The following is a 19,858-nucleotide window of genomic DNA, read 5'->3' as shown; positions in this document are numbered from 1 at the left end:
GATTTGGCACCTCAGCTAGCTGTCCCTTGGGCGTGGGTGACCCCAACCAGTGAAGCCAATGCTTCTTCCCCAGCATGATTACATGGCCAAGGTCCTCCAGGGCTCTCCAGCTCCGTGTCCCCCACTCCATCGTACCCTCACCCAGGGCAGGGATCCCCATGCCTCCTTCTCCCCCCGTTTTCTCTCTCATGCTCTTTTTTCCTCTGTGCAAACATCTATCAACCACGCTGTGGTGTGAGCCCTGGGGAAAGGCACTGCCGCCTCCCAGGGACCCCCTGGGGACACCCCACCACCCCTCACCTGCCGGTTTTCATGCTGCCCAGACTGTAGTGGATGCAGTTCAAGCACTGGTCAGCGTTGGGGCCATCGCAGCCCTGGTCACCACACTCGGGGTGACATGGACCTGGGGAGGGAGAGACCAGCTCAGCCTGGGGAGAGGCTGAGCACCCCCCAGACCCCACTGTCATGATGCTATGAGCACACCCTCCCTTGACAGACAGACATGGAGAAGGGGCTGGGGACCCTCCGCCTACCTTATCCTGTATCTGTTATCTTATAGATCTTATCCTATCTATCCCATGGAGCTGCACGGCTCCGGGTGCTTGCATCTCCTCCAGCTCATCCTCCCCAGCACCCCACCATCCTCCGGCTGAACACCCTCATGCAGGAGTAGCTTTGAAAGAGGAGCTAGACCCACTCCTCTGGGACCGGCAGGGGAGGGAAGGTGGGCAGAGGAGCTTTTTTTACTCCTCAGATGGCTGCACCACCAATTTGTGGCGGGAGTGCTGGGACGGGGCGTTTTGCTATACCTTCTAATTTCGCCATGCTGCTGCCCCACGCTGGCCACAGGCACCGCTCCTCCCAGCCCGCCCTGGCCCCAGGCAGGATCAGGCCTCGTGACTCCCCTGGTTGGCATTTTCCCCAGGTATTTTTGGGGGGGGTACAACATGGCAGCTCAGCCGGGGCTTACCTCCGTACTCCTCCTCCTCCTCTGCCACCTCCACCTGGCTCTGCAGGAAGGCGGCTCTCGATGGCTCCATCTCCGATGCTGGCACCTCCAGCGTCCTCCCGCGGGACTGGGGGCCACCCAGCGCGGTGTAGGGGTGCTCAGCCGTCCCGTAGAAGAGTAGGCTCCACTCCTTCAGCTTCCCTGCAGGATGGGCACAATGTCACCCATCCCACTGCTCCCCATCCTCCTCCTCCCCGGGTGACCCCACAGCACAGCCCAGGCTTTGGCAGAAGCAGGAGGAGGGTGGACCAGACCGTCAGGGCTTCTCCACTCGAGTGACAACGCACAAGCAAACAACAAACACCCAGAATTCTTCCCCAGCCCCTGAGCTCCCAGCCTGCACAGAATCCAGCTGTTTAAGGCACCTACAAGGGAATTTTTTATGCTATAACTCATCTGCATCACCGTACCCATCACACCCGATGTGTGGTGAGAACCAGTAACTTTAAAAGCTCCGTAACGGAGGATTATTTCTGTCTGATAAAAGCTGCCCGGCACACACCGGATTATTTCTTGCGGCTGTTGCTCCAGCCACTCCCCTATCCCACACGTCGCAGGTCTGAGCTTGGTGTCCCCCAAAACACCCCAAAACGCAGAGCCTGCGCAGCACCCAGGGGCTGGGGGCTCCCCACGCCCTTACACCCACACCAGGGTCTTCCCCGCCCCACGCAGCTTTGGGGAGGGGGTCCAAAAATGCTGCTGCTTCTTTCCAACACTGTTTTTCTTTCGATTCCCCGTCAACGCGAGTCACTTCACGCCTGCGGCATGCTCGGCTTTAACCACTAATCCCTGCGTTTCCAGGAAGGGCTTAAAATTTCCAACACCCAAATCCCTTTCGGATCTCCGAAAGGGCTGAGAGGACCCACCTGCCGCAGGATGGAGCGGAGCCTGCAAAGGGGTGAGCTTGGGTGGCATCAGCTGGGCAAGAGCTCAGCCGCACGCCTCCGTCAAAAGAATTAAATTTGCTTTAAATCTAAAATGTCCCTTGCGAGGGAATCCCGGGCTGCATGGGGCTGATGCTGGCGATGCAGCGGTGCCAGCGACAGGACACCCGTAGTATTTAATTGGTATTAAATTAACCAATTTAATTGGTTTAATTTAACGGTCTTAAATTAACACTTAATACCTGCTTCTGCCGGGGACTGGGAGCATCGTCCCTCTTTTTCCTCCCGCTTTGCCCTCTCTGCTTCAAACCCAGGGCAGACCCTTTGGGGGGGGGGGGGGGGGTCGGTGACTTAACGCACTGGTTTTCATTTAATTTTGCAAAGCCAGGTGAAGCCAAGTCCTGACGCCCGCGAGGGGCTCAGAAACACCTGCTGCAAACCATAAATACGGGGGGAAAAGTAGCTCCGTGGGCGCTTTCGCTGCTGCTCCTCCGAGTTCAAAAGATTCCGGGTGAAGGCAGCAAACAAAAACACTTTCTGCACAATGAGCCCCCACGTGCGCCTCCCGCCAGAAAGTCGCGTGGGAGAGATTTTTAATATACTCCTGGCTCCTTATCAATGATCGTGTGGATTTTAAACGCCCCCGCAACGCACGCCAGCCCCAGGCAGGATGCTTCATGCCCCGCTGCCACCAGCCGGCGAGGCGGCTGTCCCTTCCTGGCGGGGATGGATCCCGCCAGCCCGGCTCCTTTGCCGGGAAGGGGTAAGGGAGCGGGCGGCCAAGCCGGGGAGGGGGGGGGACACAGCAGGGTTGGGGACACGCAGGGGGCCAAGGCTGAACCCGGCCACCCCCCGCCGGCGCGGTGGCAGCCCAGAGAGGATGTCCGTCCGTCTGCAGCCCGAGGGGCATCGTCCCCTTGCGCCCGTTGCACAACCAGCCCACGCGCCAGATGTCCCAGCAGCGAAGCAAAACAAACAAACAACAATTACAGCTCTCGGGTTTCCTCGTTTTGACTCATTACGGTTTAATTTTGGAAACCCGGCTCCCGGTTGCAGCCAGTTTGCTGCTGGGAGAAAACCCGCTCCCCGTTCTGCCAGACTGGCAGCCTCCTGCCCTGAAGTTTCATTCCCTTTTTTGAGAAATTTGGGCAAGGCAGTTTTGCTGAAGACAGTAAAGCTCGCAGCGGAAGTCAAGGCCAAACTAAGCAGCCTGCAAAGAGCTTTGGGGGCGAGGGGGACCAGCGGGTGTTGGGGGGGTGGGACATGGGTGCCGGGGGACCCTTACCTTGCACCGCAGGGTTGCGCACTTGGGACGGCGTGTCGTGGATCTCCAGGGTCCATTCCCCTGCCGCCCGCTCCCCCCAGCAGTGGACGGTCATGAACTCCCAGCCCTTGAACCCCTCGTTGGAGTGGTCGAACACCCTGCAATAGTCATGATGTGCACCAAGAAGCTTGACTTTGAATGTCTTATTAATTTGGAAAAGAAAGACAGGTAAGTAAGGATTTTAGGGATCCTTACATGCACCCATCCCTGCACGGAGCCCTCCTGCAGCTGAGACCTGAGCATAGAACCATAGAACTGTCTGGGTTGGAAGGGACCTTTAAGATCATCTAGTCCAACCATCAACCTAACTGATAAAACCCATCACTAAACCATGTCACTAAGCACTGTGTCTACCCATCTTTTAAGTACCTCCAGGGATGGTGCCTCAACCACTTCCCTGGGCAGCCTTTTCCAGTGCTTAATAACCCTTTCAGTGTAAAAATTTTTCCTAATATCCAATCTGAACCTCCCCTGGCGCAACTTGAGGCCATTTCCTCTTGTCCTACCGCCTGTGACTTGGGAGAAGAGACCGACCCCCGCCTCTCTACAACCTCCTTTCAGGTAATTGTAGAGAGCGTGCCCCTCGCTTTCCCAAAAACCCAATCAATCCCCTAAACGAGGATGCTGCCCAGCCCAGACGCGTGTTGGCTCTGTGCGCTCTTACCTCCTGGCGAGGAGCTGTGACCTGGTCCCCGCCGGAGACACCAGGCTGATCTGGAGGTCCCCCCGGCGCGGGTGGGAGATGCTGAGCCGCACCACGACGTGCTCCAGGTAGAGCACGTGCTGGTCGCGGTGGTCAGCGCAGGCGCTGCTGAGGGTGCTGGTGCGCAGGACGTGGTCCGCTCGGATGTACCTGCCGGGGACAGGCGCACACGACATTGGGGACCACGCCGGTTCCCGGCAGCGTGGACGGCCAGCTCTGTTTGAACCCCGTCTCCTGCTGCTTCATGGCAAAAATTATCTCATCCTCCATTGCAATACAGCGTCCTAGCACGGGAATTTGCTGAATTGCTCAATGGTAACGCGATGGGTTTGAACTGCCTCTAAGATCTATGCCTTATGGGCTGCAAGGGCGCTGCTTTATTATAACTATCGGTGCAGCGTTCCTTTTTGGGTTGTAATTAGTGTCTGTATCAGATAAATAGTTTCATGAACACACTTGGCTCCAAATTCATTCCAGCTCTGCGTATGTGAGTCTTCCAAAGGCACTCCCTTGTCTGATGAACAACTCCCTCGCTCTACAGCCAGGCAGTGGTAAACCAGGAGGGTCCATGTGGTCAGATCCCTGATCCCACCCTTTAACCTAGCAGAGACGGACCTACCAAGGATAAGATGTGAACCTAAGCTGGTCTGAACCTGAAGCCAAATTCAAAGAGACTCCAAGTACTAGAAAATTTGGGAACCTTTGCAACAAAGCACCTTTTTTTAGTGTCTTCCATCAAGACAAGGTATGTGGAGGGAGAGGAAGGAGGGCCAAACCCATCACCACTCAAGGAGGACCCAGTGGGTGAGTTGATTTAGGTATCACTAAGCCATTTCCAAAAGGCAAACAGCACCGTCAGCCCTCAAAAAAACCCTGCTGATCATCCACTTGGGCAGAAAAAGCACAGAAAGGGCAAAAAGAAATCACCTGCCATCAAAGCTGGTCCTGGAGAACCCCTGCAGGACCCACTCCTCACCTCACAGACCCCGGGTGGGCGCTTCTGGGTCAATAAAGAGACCTCAGGCTGGACAGTGCAGGTTGCTCTGACCACAAAATCCATGAACATCACCTCACGTGCACAGGGGCTTGTCCTGGCCACCCCCACTCCTAATTTCCCTTTCCAAATGCTGGGACAGCAGCTGAGCCTTTGCATCGCAAGAGCTGGCTCCACCAAAACTCCTTCCAAGCAGCCACATGCCACAGGACAGTCCCCTCCACCCCACGACACTCACTTGGGCACCCTGTCCAGGCTTCCCACGCAGACGTGCTGGGGAGGGACTGTCTTCCACTTCTTGGCTTCCACCACAATAGCGTCTGCATCCACCAGACCGAAGCCATATAGATGGCTAACTGGAAAGAGAGAAGACTCAGAAACCCACTGCCTTCCAAGCAAGGGACAGGAGCAATTCCTTGGTGCTTGATGGAACATCCTCCAACCATTGGGGAAGGCATGGAGTTAACCCCGTTGGGGTGTGAGGTGCTCCAACACATGAAACTCCTCACCCTGCCCCAGTTACACATTGGCACCATGGAAAACCCATTGCTGGGAGCAGCCCACCGAAAGAAGCAGGCAACTGCTTCTCCTGCAGCTCAGGAGAGCGTCCACCAAGAAAGGCTTCCACGCCTGCACCAAGCAAGGCTTTCAAGCCTCCCACCCTACAAATTACTGCCCTCTCCTCCCTCCGCTCAACAGCCTGATGGTAGGAGCCCCCGAGGCAGGTAAGAGCGGCCATCCAAGGTGAGCGCTCCCACGAGCGAAGCTCTGGGGACCTTTATTTTCCCTTGGGTGGCCATTTTTGCCATGCCACCTCCGCCCCACAGCCCCTCACCTTTATGCCCTGCGCCGTTGGTCTTCCAGTCAGTCGCCCGCAGATGCACCGGCCGCGAGGTTTTGACCAGCAGATGCTGAACGTCCCTCCAGGTGAGCAGGGGGCTGCAACGACACACGGCTCATGGGATGGCCCCGCTTCCTCCAGTATTTCCAGCAGCAGCAGAGACCTCTATTGGGTTAAAAACCCCCCAAAACTCTCTTTCCTGCTCCAGAATGTCCTGCCTTAAGGCTGGCCAGCACTTAGGGTGCCTCCGGCAGAGGGGCTGCCCCAGAGAGGGATGCCGCATGCCCATGGTATTTAGCTCCCCTGCTCTGGGGTATAACTGGAGCAAATCAGGAAGGTTTTCCCCACTTTCTTGTAGGAGATTGGGAACGAAGCACAACCCGGGGCAGGGTACTGGTCTCGGCAGCTCGCTGATACACGCTGCTGAGCAAACCTTCCCTTTATAGGAATAACAGTAAAAATTGCTGGAAAAAAAGCCCTGGGTTGCTCATTTAACAGAAAAATGAAACCCAAAGTGTTTCCAAAACCCCCCTTAGGCTGGGTTTGCAGAAGGTTTGTGTGTCCAGGGTGCAGGACACTGAGAACTGTGGGCTTTTGAGCCCCATCCCCTGCCCCAAGACCCCAGCCCAGGGATATCGCTGAAGAATTTTCCATGCTTTTCTTACAGTCAGTTCTTCAGCATCTCGAGCTGGGATTTATATTGCTCTTGAGCAACATTTAAGAAAAGAAATTCAATTTATTCCTTCTCATCATAATGGAGTGCCTGAGCACCAAGTTCTGGTACTTAATGTTGCGTTTTATGCCTCAGCTAAACAATTCAAAAATTACATCTAAAGCTCTTAATATATTTGTAATGAAAACGGCATCTCCGGAAACATGCTCACCCGACCTGGGTGCTGGGATTAAACCGGAGGAGAGGGAATGCAGCCAACACGCTGTGATCGCCGTCCCCGGACACAAGCACAACGCTGCCCTGCGGCTTATTCACAGCCTTAATTTTATTTCCATCCCATAAAAATAATAATAGCGAGAAGCTTATGAGAAGATGCTCCATGGAGCAACATGGGGATGCCCAAGGGGTGAGCCTTGTTCCCCACGGGGGCTGCTCCTGGGCTGGGGGACCAGGATGGGAACACGAGGCAAAGAGCAGTTCGTTTGAACCAGGGAGCGTGTCGCTGCTGGTCACGATGCGTGGGTTTTTGACGTTATGCAAAAGTAGTCTTTTTCCCCCAGAAATGAAACACTTGCTGAAAACCATCACTTCTACAGACATTTTCCATTTTCCGTGATGTTTTCTGACATTTTTTTTCCAGGAAGTATTTATAAAACTCCTGTTGGAGCTGGCTGTCAGCAGTTTCAAAGCACCAAATGAAAAGCCTGACTTATCTCACCAACCCCAACTTTTCAACAGATGGCAACAAGTGAAGAATTAGCTCAATAAAACACCTGCAGGAAGATTAGATGCAAAACAACAACACTGTATCAAACCGTGCCAAAAAGGAGCAATTTAGAATAACTTTGCCCCATCTTGAGTTGCTCCAGAGGAAAAAAAAAAAAAAAACAAAAAAACCAAAAAAAACCCTACCTTTTTTCTTTCTGGTTTTGCTTACCAGCTACTAAATTTGGAAACACCTGCAAGCCGGTGGTGAGGTTACACTTACTTTGCCTCCAAAGCCAAGGCGATGATGCCTGCGACCATGGGGGCGGACACGGAGGTGCCGGTGTGGCCGTCTGTGCAGCGGTGCCGGAGATCCGTGGTGACCTGCGGAGAGAGGAGCTGCAGCCCTGCGCTGGCGGAGATGCTGCCGGGGTGGGTGCTACCCCATGGAGCACCCCAGGTTTGCTGGGGATGCTGCCAGCAGGGAGCAGAGCCTGCGGGTACCCAAACCTGCAGCAGCTCCTATACCAGCGGGGTGCTCTGAGCCCCCCCAAATTGGCTGCAGCCACATTTGGCACATGAGGAAACCATTTTCCTTTGCTCAAAGATGCAAAAATGATTTGAAAGGGGAGAAAAAGTCAATTTTGCTGTGGGTCAGCTGGAGGAAAAGCCACGGATGGAATGGTGCGAGCAGGAATGGGCTGCCAGGGGTCTGCACCCATGGGTGCATGTTGAGTTGTGCTGTATTAAATGCTTTCCATAAAAACTCCAGCTCCTGGTGTCAGGCAAGAACTTTCACTTGCATGGAAAAAAAAAGAAAAAAAGGAAAAAAAACCACATTTCCAGCTTTTTCATTTCAGGGCAGAGCACGATGCTTGGGTACCAAAAGCTTGGAGAGAAGAGGTGGGCAAAGACATACTAAGTTGGTTATATTTTTAAAAGGCTCCTGGGTTTTGAGTTAATCTGGTGATTTTTTGGGGAGGGGGGCCCACATACCACCTAGTTCCCCCCCAAGGTGCTTTTTTGCCCAGCAATGCTCCAGCAGCACTGATCTGATGCAATGCAAATGCTCCTGAGCACCATGAAAACGGTATTTGGATTCTGTTTTCTGGCTGGAAATTAATCTTTTAGGGGCCAAACAAATCACTCCTGAATTAAAACAAAAAACAAAACAAACAAAAACCAAACAAAAAAACAACCAACCAAAAACCCAAAAAAACCCCCACACAGAGACTTGTAAAAGCCCCACATTTTTTGTCAAAAAACTAATTTGGGTGGAAAACTCTCTCCCAGCTCAGGTAAGGTGCCACGCTGGTGGGTGATGTTTTACTGCCCAAGGTTCAGATGATGCACAGGGATGTCGGTAACAAAAGGCCTTGCTGTGATGAAACTACAGCAGCTGTTGGGACAGGGCAAATACAGCCTGTGATCAGGGAAAACCAGGCTGATCCACACGTGCACACGCTGCCAGGCAATTTCTGGGCTCTGAAAAGTCTCTGCTCCCAGTTTGGGTTTGCCACATCCCTGCCAAATGCCCCCACCCCCCTCTTTTTTTCTCCGTCTCAGGCTAAAACTCCTCAGAATTCCTTTTTTTATAAGCACAGTACAGCGAGCAGGCACTTTGGGGGACAGGTCAATATTTGCACGGGTATTTTTGCAATCCTCCAGCCCTTTCACCCATTTCCCAGGGAAAGCACCACGTGCCTGAGCTCTTCCCAAGGACCAGAGCATAAAAAATAAAAACCCACCATAAAAAAAACACGAGCGAAACCCACCGCAGGGCTAAAGGCAAAGCCCGGCTCTTACGACGGAGCCGTCATCCAGCCCAGCCACGCAAAAAGCATCCAGGGGATGTTGCCCCACTCGACATCGGGGTAAAACTTACTATTTTCCGCTCATAGAAAGCCCCGCTGCTGTAGGTGGTGGCAAGGGTGGAGGCGCATTCCTCCAGGTACCAGGGCTTGTAGCCGTTCTCGGTGGTGCTGCTGATGGAGATGGTGTAGATGCTGTTGGTGTAGCCGTCACAGGAGCAGTAATCGCCCTCTCTGCCGCCGTTCCCCGATGCCCAGACAAAAATGGACCCTAAGCCCCTGCGACCCTGCGGGCAGAGAAGAGACAGAGGGTGAGAGGAGGTGTTTGTCCAGGATGAGCGGCCGTCTCGGCACGGGCAGCCTCCCTCCCCCTCCCCGGCACTGGGATGCCATGGTCAAGCCTGATTTTTGGGTCAGAAGGTAGGGTTTGGTTAGGGTGGAAGGATGGGTCCCATCCTGCCCAGTGCTTAGCCCCCAGATCAGCCCCCACAAACGTGTCCCCCGGCTCGGCCAGCCCCAGTTTTACAGGCAGCGACTCCCCGCGAGGACAGGAGAGCTTTCGGCGATGGAGATTTTGGCATCTTCTGTGGGCTCTCATCTGGGGTGCTCAGAGCCCCCAGACCAGGCAGTTAACACCCGGCACAGCGCTTTCTGGGGTGCAGGGATGGCCCCGTGGGAGGAGCCAGCAGGGAGCCCCCCGAAACCCACGTCTCCCTTGCCCTGAGTCTGAAAAGCCCCTTATGAACCCACCCAAACCACCAGAAACCTTCCCCCGGCCTCTCCTTTAGGTTTCTTTTGTTTGTTTTTAATTTTTTTAATCCCGGCCTTTTCTCCCCTCCCCATCGCTTGGCAGGAACATCTGATGGAGCCGTCCCCACGGGGTACAGCTGTGGGAGCCCACCAGGAATTGGGGGGGCGGGAGGAGCGTGCCAGCCACCCCAGACCTCCCTGAAGCCGGGGGAAAATCCCGCCCGGCAGCAACGACCACGCTGCCAACGAGGGGCCCCTAACGAAGCCAACAGCGCGGGGGCGAACTGCCTCCATCCTCCATCCTGCATCCCAACCGCTGCCAGGGCACCCGGGGTACCCGCACCCCCCTGGGAATCACCCAGCCCAGTGGGTTTTCACAAACAGGCTGCCGCCGGTCCCAAGGGAGGATTTTTTGGTGACCCGAAGGGGTTTGGGGCAGGAAATGAAGCGGCTGGTTCTCTTCCCTGCCCCGTGAGGCAGGGCTCTCTGGGGCTTGGCAGGCGATGGAAGCACACGGCGGCGGAGCAGCGCCATCCTCCCCGCGGCTGCTCCCGCCACCGAGAGATTTCGGCGCTAGCCCAGGCAGATCTGGTGTTTACCTCCCTCCCACTGCTCTGCGGCGGCTTCCTCCACAAAAAATAATAAAAAAGCAGCTTTGCTCCGGAGGAATTCACTGGGATTTATTGTGGGTTTTAAGCGCTGGGGGGAGAAGGATGGTTTATTACCTGTCTCGCCCTCCTCCTGGGGCAGAGGCTCTCTGAGCTGACCCTGCCTCTGGATACACAGGCTAAGTCAGGCTCTTTCCTTACTTTATGAAAGTTTTCATTATCTGGGCTGCCTCCCAGCCAAACTGGGTGGGTATTTCCCTAGCAGAGATTTAATAGAGCTGTCTGGAGCTCTGCAAGAGAAAGTACAATTGCAAAGGGAATTATTGCCCTGCCCCACATCATGGATAGCTCGACCCAGCTCACCAGCCCACCAAGTCTGCTGCTGGCATCTCCAGTCCCACTTTCCAGGGATTCTCCGAGGCCGCAGCATCCCAGCCCATGTTCTTGGCGCAGGCAGCCACCGTCCAGCTCTCCAACACTAAAATCCACCCGTCTGCAAGGCCCAGCCCTGCTGCATGCATCCTCAGGCTTTTCTAAATCACTGACCGGAGGAATAAAACCAGGCACCGATTGCTGAAGGTGTGCAGAGATGTAGCAATGATTTTGACCGGGATCAGTAGACGGGGAGCCCAGACCTCCCTTGCATCCCGCACCCTGAGTATCGCGGCCGCAGGTGCCGAGAAAGGCTGCTCGGTCCTGGTCCCAGCCCACATCCCCAGGATGGCTGGGCAGGGCTGCGCTGGAGGAAAGTGGGTCCGGAGCCAGCACGGTTACACGAGGACACAAACAGGCACAAAAATGACACTACAGCAGCGCACTTCTAACACCCGACAGCGTTTCCCAGCAGAGTGAGAGCTCACTGTGTATCACAACTCCCTTGGATTGGAAAAAAACCACTCCTTCCCTTTGCTAACACACAAGCAACTACCAAGATTTCCACAAGCAGATCCCAAACACCCAACTTCTTTACTTTCCATCCTCCTCAGCCAACGCCACCCTGGCAAAGGGCTCCTGGCCCCTAATAAAACCTGGATCTGGGCATCGTTTAAACGAGGGAATCCCTCCCTGGCCAAGGCTGGGGACGATCTGGCTCACCCCAGCAGCGCATGGGTCGGATGCGGGGATGCACAGCATCCCCCTGCTTCCACAGCGCTGCCAGGGCTTGGGTCTGTGCCCAACAGCACTCCATGAGAGCCCAGGATAAATATCTCCTCATTAGCTCGGGAACTAATAAGGTGTGGCTGGAGGAGCGAGAAACAAGATGATAAATTACCCCAGCGCAGTCCTATCGCTAATAGATAAAGGTTATTTTAATGTTTCCATTAAAAACTCAATTTTAAGGATTTATAACTCAGTTACAGCTATTTGCTTGGGCTAAAGGTGGCAGCTAACTACTTGCTTGTGGCTTTCCTCGTTATTTAAGGAGAAGTCAGCAATTAAGAGCTGTGCATGCAGGATAGCGGGTGCCACAAACATGGGTGGCAGTAGGGGGGGATGGGGGTGGCAGGGCCTGATGTCCCCTGGGAGACAGAAACAAGCATCCTGAAACAGCAGGGCTGTGCCGGGCACGTACCCCGCTGCCGCCCATTTGCTCCTGCATGGAAAAATAAGGTCTAAAAAGCAGCCTGTTCCCCCGTATTTACACGGCGTGAACTCCCCGGCACTTCAATGGATTCCTCGGCAGGCTCACCGCCCCGGCAGGAAATCAAGTAAATAGTGGGAAAAACACTCCACCCTATTTTTAGATAACAGGCAGGCTGCATCGCCCTGGCCCGCGGCCGCCCCGAGTCCCGGCACGCTGCGAGAAGAGGCAGGAGTGGAGGCAGGGAGCGAAGTTGGGGGGTTCAAAGCCCTGCCTGGGGCTGCTGATGGCAAAACCCCAACCCCAAATTTGCTAAAGCGCCCGGGGGACACTCGCTGCAGAGCCCCGAGCCACCGTGACACTTACCCGCAGCACCCGCTGAGCTGCCAGGAAAAGCCTTTTTCCCTGATGCTTTTAGCCAATAATGGGCATTTTTTAAAAGCAACCAAAAAGAGAAGGGGGGCGGGAAGGCCGGGGCATCCCCAGCAGGAATTGACAGCTGTCAATCACACGTGACACCAGCCAAGCCCCTCTCACTGATGGACTTCAGGGACAACAATCCAAATTTTTCCTGTGCCCCTATGGCCGGATCCTGCGGCAGCACCCACATCCCCCCGGCCATGACAGTCATTCCAGGTGGAAAACCAGAGAACTGCTTATAATGTGATGGAGACCCCTGGGAGATGACACGGGGGCCCTGGGGAAGCTGAAGGAGGAAGGGGTGGAGATGCTGGGGGGGGCGGTTGCTTCCCTCCCTGCCGGCACCCAGAGGGGGAGATTTTGAGGTGCAAAGCCACCCCCCTCCCTCCAAGAACCGCCTGGGGTTTCTCATCCCGGCAGAGCTTCACAACTCAACCTGGGGCCTGCCTGCTCTGCCAGGGCTCTGCCCGGCGGCCGGCGCTGCCGGATGCTCCCGCCGGGGCCGGCTGTGCCAAGGGGTCCCACCGCCATCACCGGGCACCTCCTGTTGTCACCGCCCTCAGCTGCAAAATCCACCGGAGCTCTTAGGGACGCCAGGGAAAACTAGGAAAAATTAGAAGTGATTCGCTTCCCCCCCCCCCCCCCACCCGCCCCAGCCCTAGCGTTGGCATCGCCTCGGGGGGCCGAGCCGCCCATCCCCGCGCCGGACCCCAGGCCGGCCATGGCCCCGGCACGCGTTTCCCACGGGGCAGGAGGAGGAGGGCGAGCGCGTCTGGGCGCTGTGGGATCCACACCTTTTTAATGCCATGCTCAAAAGCCTGTTTGGCCAATAGACCAGGTCCATCAACTGTCTTCCCATCATCATCTGGCCCCCAGCTCGCGCTGTAAATGTCAATGTAATCGGGTCTGATGCCAAGCGACTTCGCTTCAACAACATCTGTTACATCGCCATCTAACATACGAATGCCTAAAAGCACAAAAACATCAGACATTAGGGCTTAATGGCTTGGATGAAAGTGCGAGGATTGCAATCAAAGGGCTTTGTTAACGGTGGCGGAAACCGCACGGCTCAGCCTGGAATAGCTTCAACCCGCGGCCCCGTGCGCTAACGAGCCCGGCAGCGGGAAGCTGGGGAGCTATTTTGGAAAAGTTTTCTGTGTTGCTGGCTTCATGGGAAGCGATGGAGGGGCAGGGTTAAAATTCGTTTCCCCTCCACTGCGGTGGTGGGAGCGGAGCTGCACTCGCAAGAGGCAAAATCCCCCTGCTATAAAAGCTTTTTTTCCCCCCTTTTTAATTTATTAACTCATTTCTCCACCTGGAAGATATTGGTGTTTCCCGAACGCTCACAGTTCCCCAGTGGAATGAAACATCTCGCCATGAGTGGGGACAACTCCCCGTGGCTGTCCCCGAACCCCATTGTTGCCCAACAGATGCTAGAGGTGCCCAGGATGGGGAGAAGCCCCAGGAGAAGTCCCAGGAGAAGCCCCAGGCTGTGGTTTGCATGGCCAAAATCAGAGCCAGGACCCCAGCCCACGGCAGGACGATGCTGCCACTTGGGATAACCTCACCCTTCCAGCTGGGAATGCCGGCAGTGGTTTGCGGGCAGAGCCCACCAGCTCTCCCCAGGAGAGCAACACGCACATCCCCAGCCTCAAACTGCTGCAATATGAGGGTCACAATCCCCACTGCTCCCCATCGCCCTTTCCCTGCCGGAATTCCCCCACCAAGCGCTGGGCAGAGGGTGCCAGGCACCCCAAAGGGCTGCCCAAAACCAGCCCTTTTGTAGGAAAGGAGGTGCTGGAAACGTCAGCATCGTATTTTGCCAACCAGGGAGAGTCCAGTTTGTAAAAATGCATTTCCCTTTCCACACGTATTTTTCCTTAAAGCAAACAAATGCAGGCAGATGTCATTACAGCTGCAGCTGCGCTCTGGACACCAGTCAACTCAAATATCTCTTTTCGACGCTGTCCCCTACCAGCCAAAAACAAGCTTAGAAATACAAAATGAGGGAGCAGAGCAGTTCCCAAAAACTTCCTCCCTTTGTCGTGTTAACAAGAAAACACGAGAAGAAGGGGCGAAAAGCTGAGCCCAGTGTCCGAGCCATGCTCGGCTGTGGCACAGCAAGAAAAACCAGACGAGGGATGGTTTTTGGTGCTCACTAAATGCGGGCATGTCCATCAGCGAGCCCAAAGTCAACCCAAAACAGCCCCAAACCAACCCAAAGCCAACCACCCACCAATGCAGGGGACCTCCCGGTTAAATAACGGGGGGCAGGAGGGAGCGGGGAAGGATGCTGCAAAATAAATGAGCTCTTTGCCGCGCAGGGAGCGATACCGACCCCCAAAGCCAGAATTTTAGGAGAGGGGAAAAGGAGGAGGAGGGATGGCAGGAGCCCGCTTTGTTTCTTGAGCAGAAGTGTATTTTGCCCGGAGCAAATGAAAAGCAACGCAAGAGCGCTGAAGAGCAGCCAGTAAAATTAGATGGTAGCTCTCCGAGTGTGACAAATAGGCTTCCCCAACAAGTTGTGCTCATTAATCGCTGCTTTATTTGCATAATCCATCTAAAAATCACTCTCACTGCAGCTATAGCGCATTTTCCTCCACCATCCCAAACTTGATATGGCTACAGACTTTATTTTTCCCCCCGGGCTGTTCGCGGTGTGGGAAGCCCAGGGCCTCTCCCCTCTGCCTCGCATCGCTCGACGCCTCCCCAGCACACCCCCAAGGCAAGGCACTCATTAAAGGAATCAAATTAAAATGAGACCCATAGGTCGTTATAAAGTCAACAAGTAACGCTCGTCTCCACAGCTGCTGTGGAGAAATGGGCTTGAAAAGGAGCGTGAAGGCAACGGCTTGATCCTGCAGGGTGCAAAACTGCCTTAACACACCCCCCCACCCCAGGAGCTTTGCCTGGCTCTGCTGCTGCTTGGACACGGGTTTAAAGGCAACAAGCCCATATGTAGGGGGCACAGGGGATGGGATGGGGATGTGCCACAGCATTTACAGCCCCTGCCACTCCTCCTGTCACCCTCCCCGGGGTTATTTCTTCCCTCAGGAGGTTTTCTTGGCACAGGGACACCCCCCTGGCACCCAGCTCCTTTGCATCCCTGTGCGGACACAACCCTAAGGAAAGCAGCCCCTTGCATGGCCAGGATGGACAAGCCAAGAGAAGGAATTAAGCCCCAAATCCACCCATGGGCGCTTGGGTCCAAGCTCTCAATGGTGACGTCTCCCAGCATTGGGGTGGTAGGAGGGGTCACAGCAAAAGCCCCTCTCCCATTCCAGCCACACTGGGGACAGGGCTGAAACCCCTCATGAGGACACAGCTCCAGGCATTTGTCCCCTGCACAGTCCCATTGGCCACACGGATGGGGTGACAGGCTCCCACCCCCATCTCCCCAGTGGTCACTATACCAGCCCCAGCTCAAACCAGCCAGGTTAATGAAAACAAGCTCTGTGAGGCTAATTACCATCAGGATCCAATCTGGTGATAGAAATTCATTTGCCTCCTGCGCATCCTGTTATTTGAGGGACTGTGCAAAGGTCCCCCCGCCCCATGCAGCCTCAGCCTCCCACCTCCTTGGCACCTTCCCCATGAGGGTATTTTGGGGGTCCTCACAGACCCCCACCTCCCCACCGAGCGGCTCATCTGCAGACATTAACCTCACAAACGAGCGATTTCAGCTCTGAAGCCAAACCAGCACCACCGACCATAGCAAAAGCAGCCTCCTCCCAAGAAGGCCAGAACCCCCGAAAGCAGCTGTGGACTTTTTGGGTGAAACCACATCCACGATCCACGTGCACCCTCATGGCAAAGATGCAGCCCAAGAAGAAGGTTTCCACTCCAAAAATACATGGAGCCAGTGTCCCCTGCACCCAGCGTCACCCATCCTTCCCCAAGCCAGGGCACCAAGGAGGAGATTCTCTCCTGGCAATATCTGGGGGAACAGCATCCCACCACCCAACCCGGGAGCCCATCAGCATGGCCAGGGTGGCCACAGTCCCTCGGGGGGAGGCGAAGGTCAGGGGATCTGCAGGCAGGCGCCAGCCTCACCTCCGATGCGTGCGTTGTAGGCAATGCCCACGATGCAGTAGGAGTTGTTGGCCGCCGCCGCCACTTCCCCCGCGCAGCGAGTGCCATGTCTGCGAGGAGAAATTCATCATGAGCTGAAGTCCCGTGGCAAAGGATCCCTCCCAGCCACCCTCCACCCAGAAACCAGCCCCAAGGCTGAAGCGATGGAAGAAAGTGCCCCAAGAGTCAGAGAGTCCTTATCCAAAACCCACAACAAGAGCTAGGGGATGGAGGAAACTGATGCAAAGAGCAATTTGCTGTTTGCATTTTGCACCTAAATGCAATTTGCTGTTTGCATTTTGCACCTGGATGCAATCTGCTCTTTGCTTTTGGCACCCAAATGCAATTTGCTCTTTGCATCTTGCACCTAAGTGCAATTTGCTCGTTGCTTTTTACACCTCCATGCAACTTGCTCTCCGCGCTTGCACCTAAAGGCAATTTGCTCTCTGCATTCCCGTTTCCTTTCCACATGTGCCCCCACGTGCCCATCCCGCTTTAATTGAAGCCCAGAAAGCGTGTCCGAGCTTTGACATCTAAGCCACCCAGCCCGACTCAACGTGGTTTCATCCCCAACCATGGTGAGGAACACCCCCCCGCTGCATCATTCAATGGCTCAAGGGTTCGTTAGCAATTAGCGTGGTTGCCACAGGCTGGATTTGCATTAAACGCAATGACTCTGTGCAAAGCCCATAAGACAGCATCCTCTGGGATGGGGAAAGGTCCCAGACCTGGAAGACACCTCCAGGGGTGATGTCCAACCCCGGGCATCCATGGAGCACAAGGCTCCACGGCAATCAGCGTCACGTACTTGTTCTCGTTGCTGGCGTCGTATCGTGGAGTTGGGTCATGGTCGTTCCCGTTGACATCGTAGCTTGCAAGAGGGTCCTGAAAACACGTTGCCACCATTAGATTCGACTTACCAGCACAGCGTGGGACAAAGTGGCCTCGGCAGCAGCGTGGTCCTGCTTCACCCACAGCCAGCCAGGCAGTAAATACCATTTTCCACTTAATTTCTGACTATTTGCTCAAGACAAATAGTTTTGGGCTGCAGCCCACACTGAGAGAGGGTTTCCCAAGAGGAAACATCCTGCTGCCACCAAAGACAGGTTCTCTGACCCCAAATCCTGCTGAGTTCAGCACTGTCCCCCCAAGTGCCACGGCCATTCGGGGTTTGAGATGGGGCTGAGCGGGTTTGTGCAGGCTTTTGGCTCTGCCCTGGTGAGACGGAGGGAGGTGGCCGCTTCCCAGGCAGCTGCAAAGGGAGTTTCCCCCAAACCCTCTTGTCTAAAAACCTCATTTCCTTCTTAAAAACATCTCAAGCTTTTAAAAAAAAAAAACAACAACCACCTCACATTTTCTTCTAATTCTGCCAATGCACAGACTCAAGCTGTGTTTATACACTGAAATTCTCCATAAATCAATTCACTGTGAGGACCAACCTCAGCCCATCCAGCCCCAGCCCGTCCAGCCCACAGCTCACATAGTTTTGCAGGAGGTCGGGGTGGTTCCTCTCTATGCCGTCATCGAGGATGGTGACCACCACGTTTTTGCCAGTGTAGCCCCTCTGCCAGGCTGCCAGGATGTTCATCTCCGACCTGCAGCGACTGCTTTTATCGCCACAGTGCTATGGGGGTGTGGGAAACAGAGCTGTAAAAGGGCTGCAACCCCAGTTCAGCCCATCTAAGCGAGCAGCCAGGCTGGGAGCCCATTTAATCAACCAGAAAATATATTTACATCCCATCCCCTGCCATATAACTCATAGATGTGTTATAACTTTACTCCATTGATCAAAGCCATCCAGCAGCAGTTAATCCAGGCAATGCTATCTCTCTATTATTCTTTTCCTCTTCCATTTCAAATACTGCGGGCTCTTTGGTTTTGAAGTGCTCATTTCCTTTCTGCGCTTAATTTTCAATGAATCTCCCTGTCAAATACAGATCGATGAAGCAGGCAGGAGAAAAATGATATTGCAAATAGATGGCTGCAGCTCTTGGATGGGTAAAATGCAGCGGCGCTGCTCCCAAGCCTTCGCTGCGCACAACATAACGAGGGGCTGCTAATGACAGTGAAACACTTCAAACTAGACTCTCCTGTGTATTAATTTGCAATTTTAAAATCCTGCTGCCAAGCACATTTGCTGATATTAAGGTGTTTCATTACTGGCCCGGCTCAGCAAAGACTGATGATGCGTTTGATTAAAAATAAATTAACCCCCCTGTAAAGCAGCGGGTTCCTCGCGGGGCGGCGGAGGGGAGATACCCACCAGGTACCACATGTTGGGCCACACCGGGTCGTTGAAGGGCAAGGCGTGCGGCTCCCCTCGGACCTGCCTCTTCACCCGCCGCTTCACCTCCTGCTGCTGCAGCCAGTCCACCTGCAAGCAGAGCCGTGGGTCAGCATTGCCCGTGGGCACAGAGCTGGGCATCACCTACGCCGCAGGGTCCAGCATCGCCTGCTGAAACGGGATGCAGGATGTGGGATGCGGGCTGGAAGAGCGGTGTGAAGCACAGCCCGGACCCATCCCAGCATCACCCCATGCTCCGGCAAACTCCCCCAGCTCCTTTGGCAGGGCTGCTGTGCGGATAGGAGCTTCATTTTGGGGGAATAAAGGATGGACGGACAGGGCAAGCTCAGCCCTTTGTGGTCTCTGAGCCAGGGACCGGATTCCTCTTCTGGTGTAGCAAAACCCTGGAGCATAAATAACGTCGCCTCCAAGCGCGTGCCTGAACTCCCTCCGGCTTAACAAAGCACTGAAGCACGCGCTGAAGTCCCGCTGGAGACAAACCACATATTTAAGCGTTTAGTCAAAGTGTTGGAGAAGACTCAGGTGCTTGGCTTAATTTGGTGGCTGATCCTTCCCTCTGGCCAGGAAGCAGCAGCCACTCAGCCCCGGGGACTTCCCCACCTGCATCTGGGGCTGCTCATCCTTTGATCTCCTCTCCTCCTGATAAAATAATAAAATTGGGGGCTTTACCCAAGCACAACACGTGTTTCCCCAAAAATATGGGACGACCACACATGGCCACAGCAGGTCTCAGGGGATGCGGCCGGCTCCAGAGAGGCAGTTTTGGCACCGGCTGCAGGCGAGGTGGCCTTGGGGCCGACCGCTCTGACATTTGTTTGCTTTTCAGTGGGGCATGACATGTAAAGAGATCAAACGGGAAATGAGCCGGAAAAGGCCAGGATTGGGAAACACCGGTGTGCTGTGGCAGGAGCTGCCTAAGGTGTGGGTTTGGGACCAGCCGAATCTCATCTCTGGCAGGCGTTTTTCCCCCCCGGACCCTTTATTGCCCAGAAAAAGGGCTCTCCTGCCTTCAGCAGGGAGATGAAACCCAGGTTTATTAAGAATAGGTTACAAAAAATAATTTGTAGACCAAAGCCGTACCACTTGCTCGTGGAGGGGGGGGTAGAAGGGAGGCACCAGCCGATGAGCTGGGAGGGCTCCGCAGCACATCCCTCCTGGCTGGACACCTTCTTCCCCAC

The 19,858-nt window shown here is 54.9% G+C and overlaps 1 protein-coding gene across 1 annotated transcript in view; it reads right to left on the bottom strand.

Annotated features, from left to right (window-relative positions):
* Nucleotides 1-19,858, bottom strand: part of PCSK6 (proprotein convertase subtilisin/kexin type 6) — a 35,291-nt gene that overhangs the window by 5,478 nt on the left and 9,955 nt on the right. The window contains exons 3-15 of the mRNA XM_074156749.1: nucleotides 18,639-18,749; nucleotides 17,856-17,999; nucleotides 17,184-17,260; nucleotides 16,358-16,446; nucleotides 13,099-13,271; nucleotides 9,019-9,231; nucleotides 7,417-7,517; nucleotides 5,750-5,853; nucleotides 5,153-5,270; nucleotides 3,882-4,070; nucleotides 3,179-3,315; nucleotides 971-1,150; nucleotides 301-403 (exon numbers count right to left, since the gene is read on the bottom strand). Coding sequence (XP_074012850.1) covers nucleotides 301-403; nucleotides 971-1,150; nucleotides 3,179-3,315; nucleotides 3,882-4,070; nucleotides 5,153-5,270; nucleotides 5,750-5,853; nucleotides 7,417-7,517; nucleotides 9,019-9,231; nucleotides 13,099-13,271; nucleotides 16,358-16,446; nucleotides 17,184-17,260; nucleotides 17,856-17,999; nucleotides 18,639-18,749 — 1,739 coding nt within the window. The remainder of the gene's footprint in view (nucleotides 1-300; nucleotides 404-970; nucleotides 1,151-3,178; nucleotides 3,316-3,881; nucleotides 4,071-5,152; nucleotides 5,271-5,749; nucleotides 5,854-7,416; nucleotides 7,518-9,018; nucleotides 9,232-13,098; nucleotides 13,272-16,357; nucleotides 16,447-17,183; nucleotides 17,261-17,855; nucleotides 18,000-18,638; nucleotides 18,750-19,858) is intronic.

The sequence above is a fragment of the Numenius arquata genome, chromosome 11 (assembly GCF_964106895.1).
Source record: "Numenius arquata chromosome 11, bNumArq3.hap1.1, whole genome shotgun sequence".
NCBI lineage: Eukaryota > Metazoa > Chordata > Aves > Charadriiformes > Scolopacidae > Numenius > Numenius arquata.
This window is presented reverse-complemented; position numbering and strand designations above follow the sequence as displayed.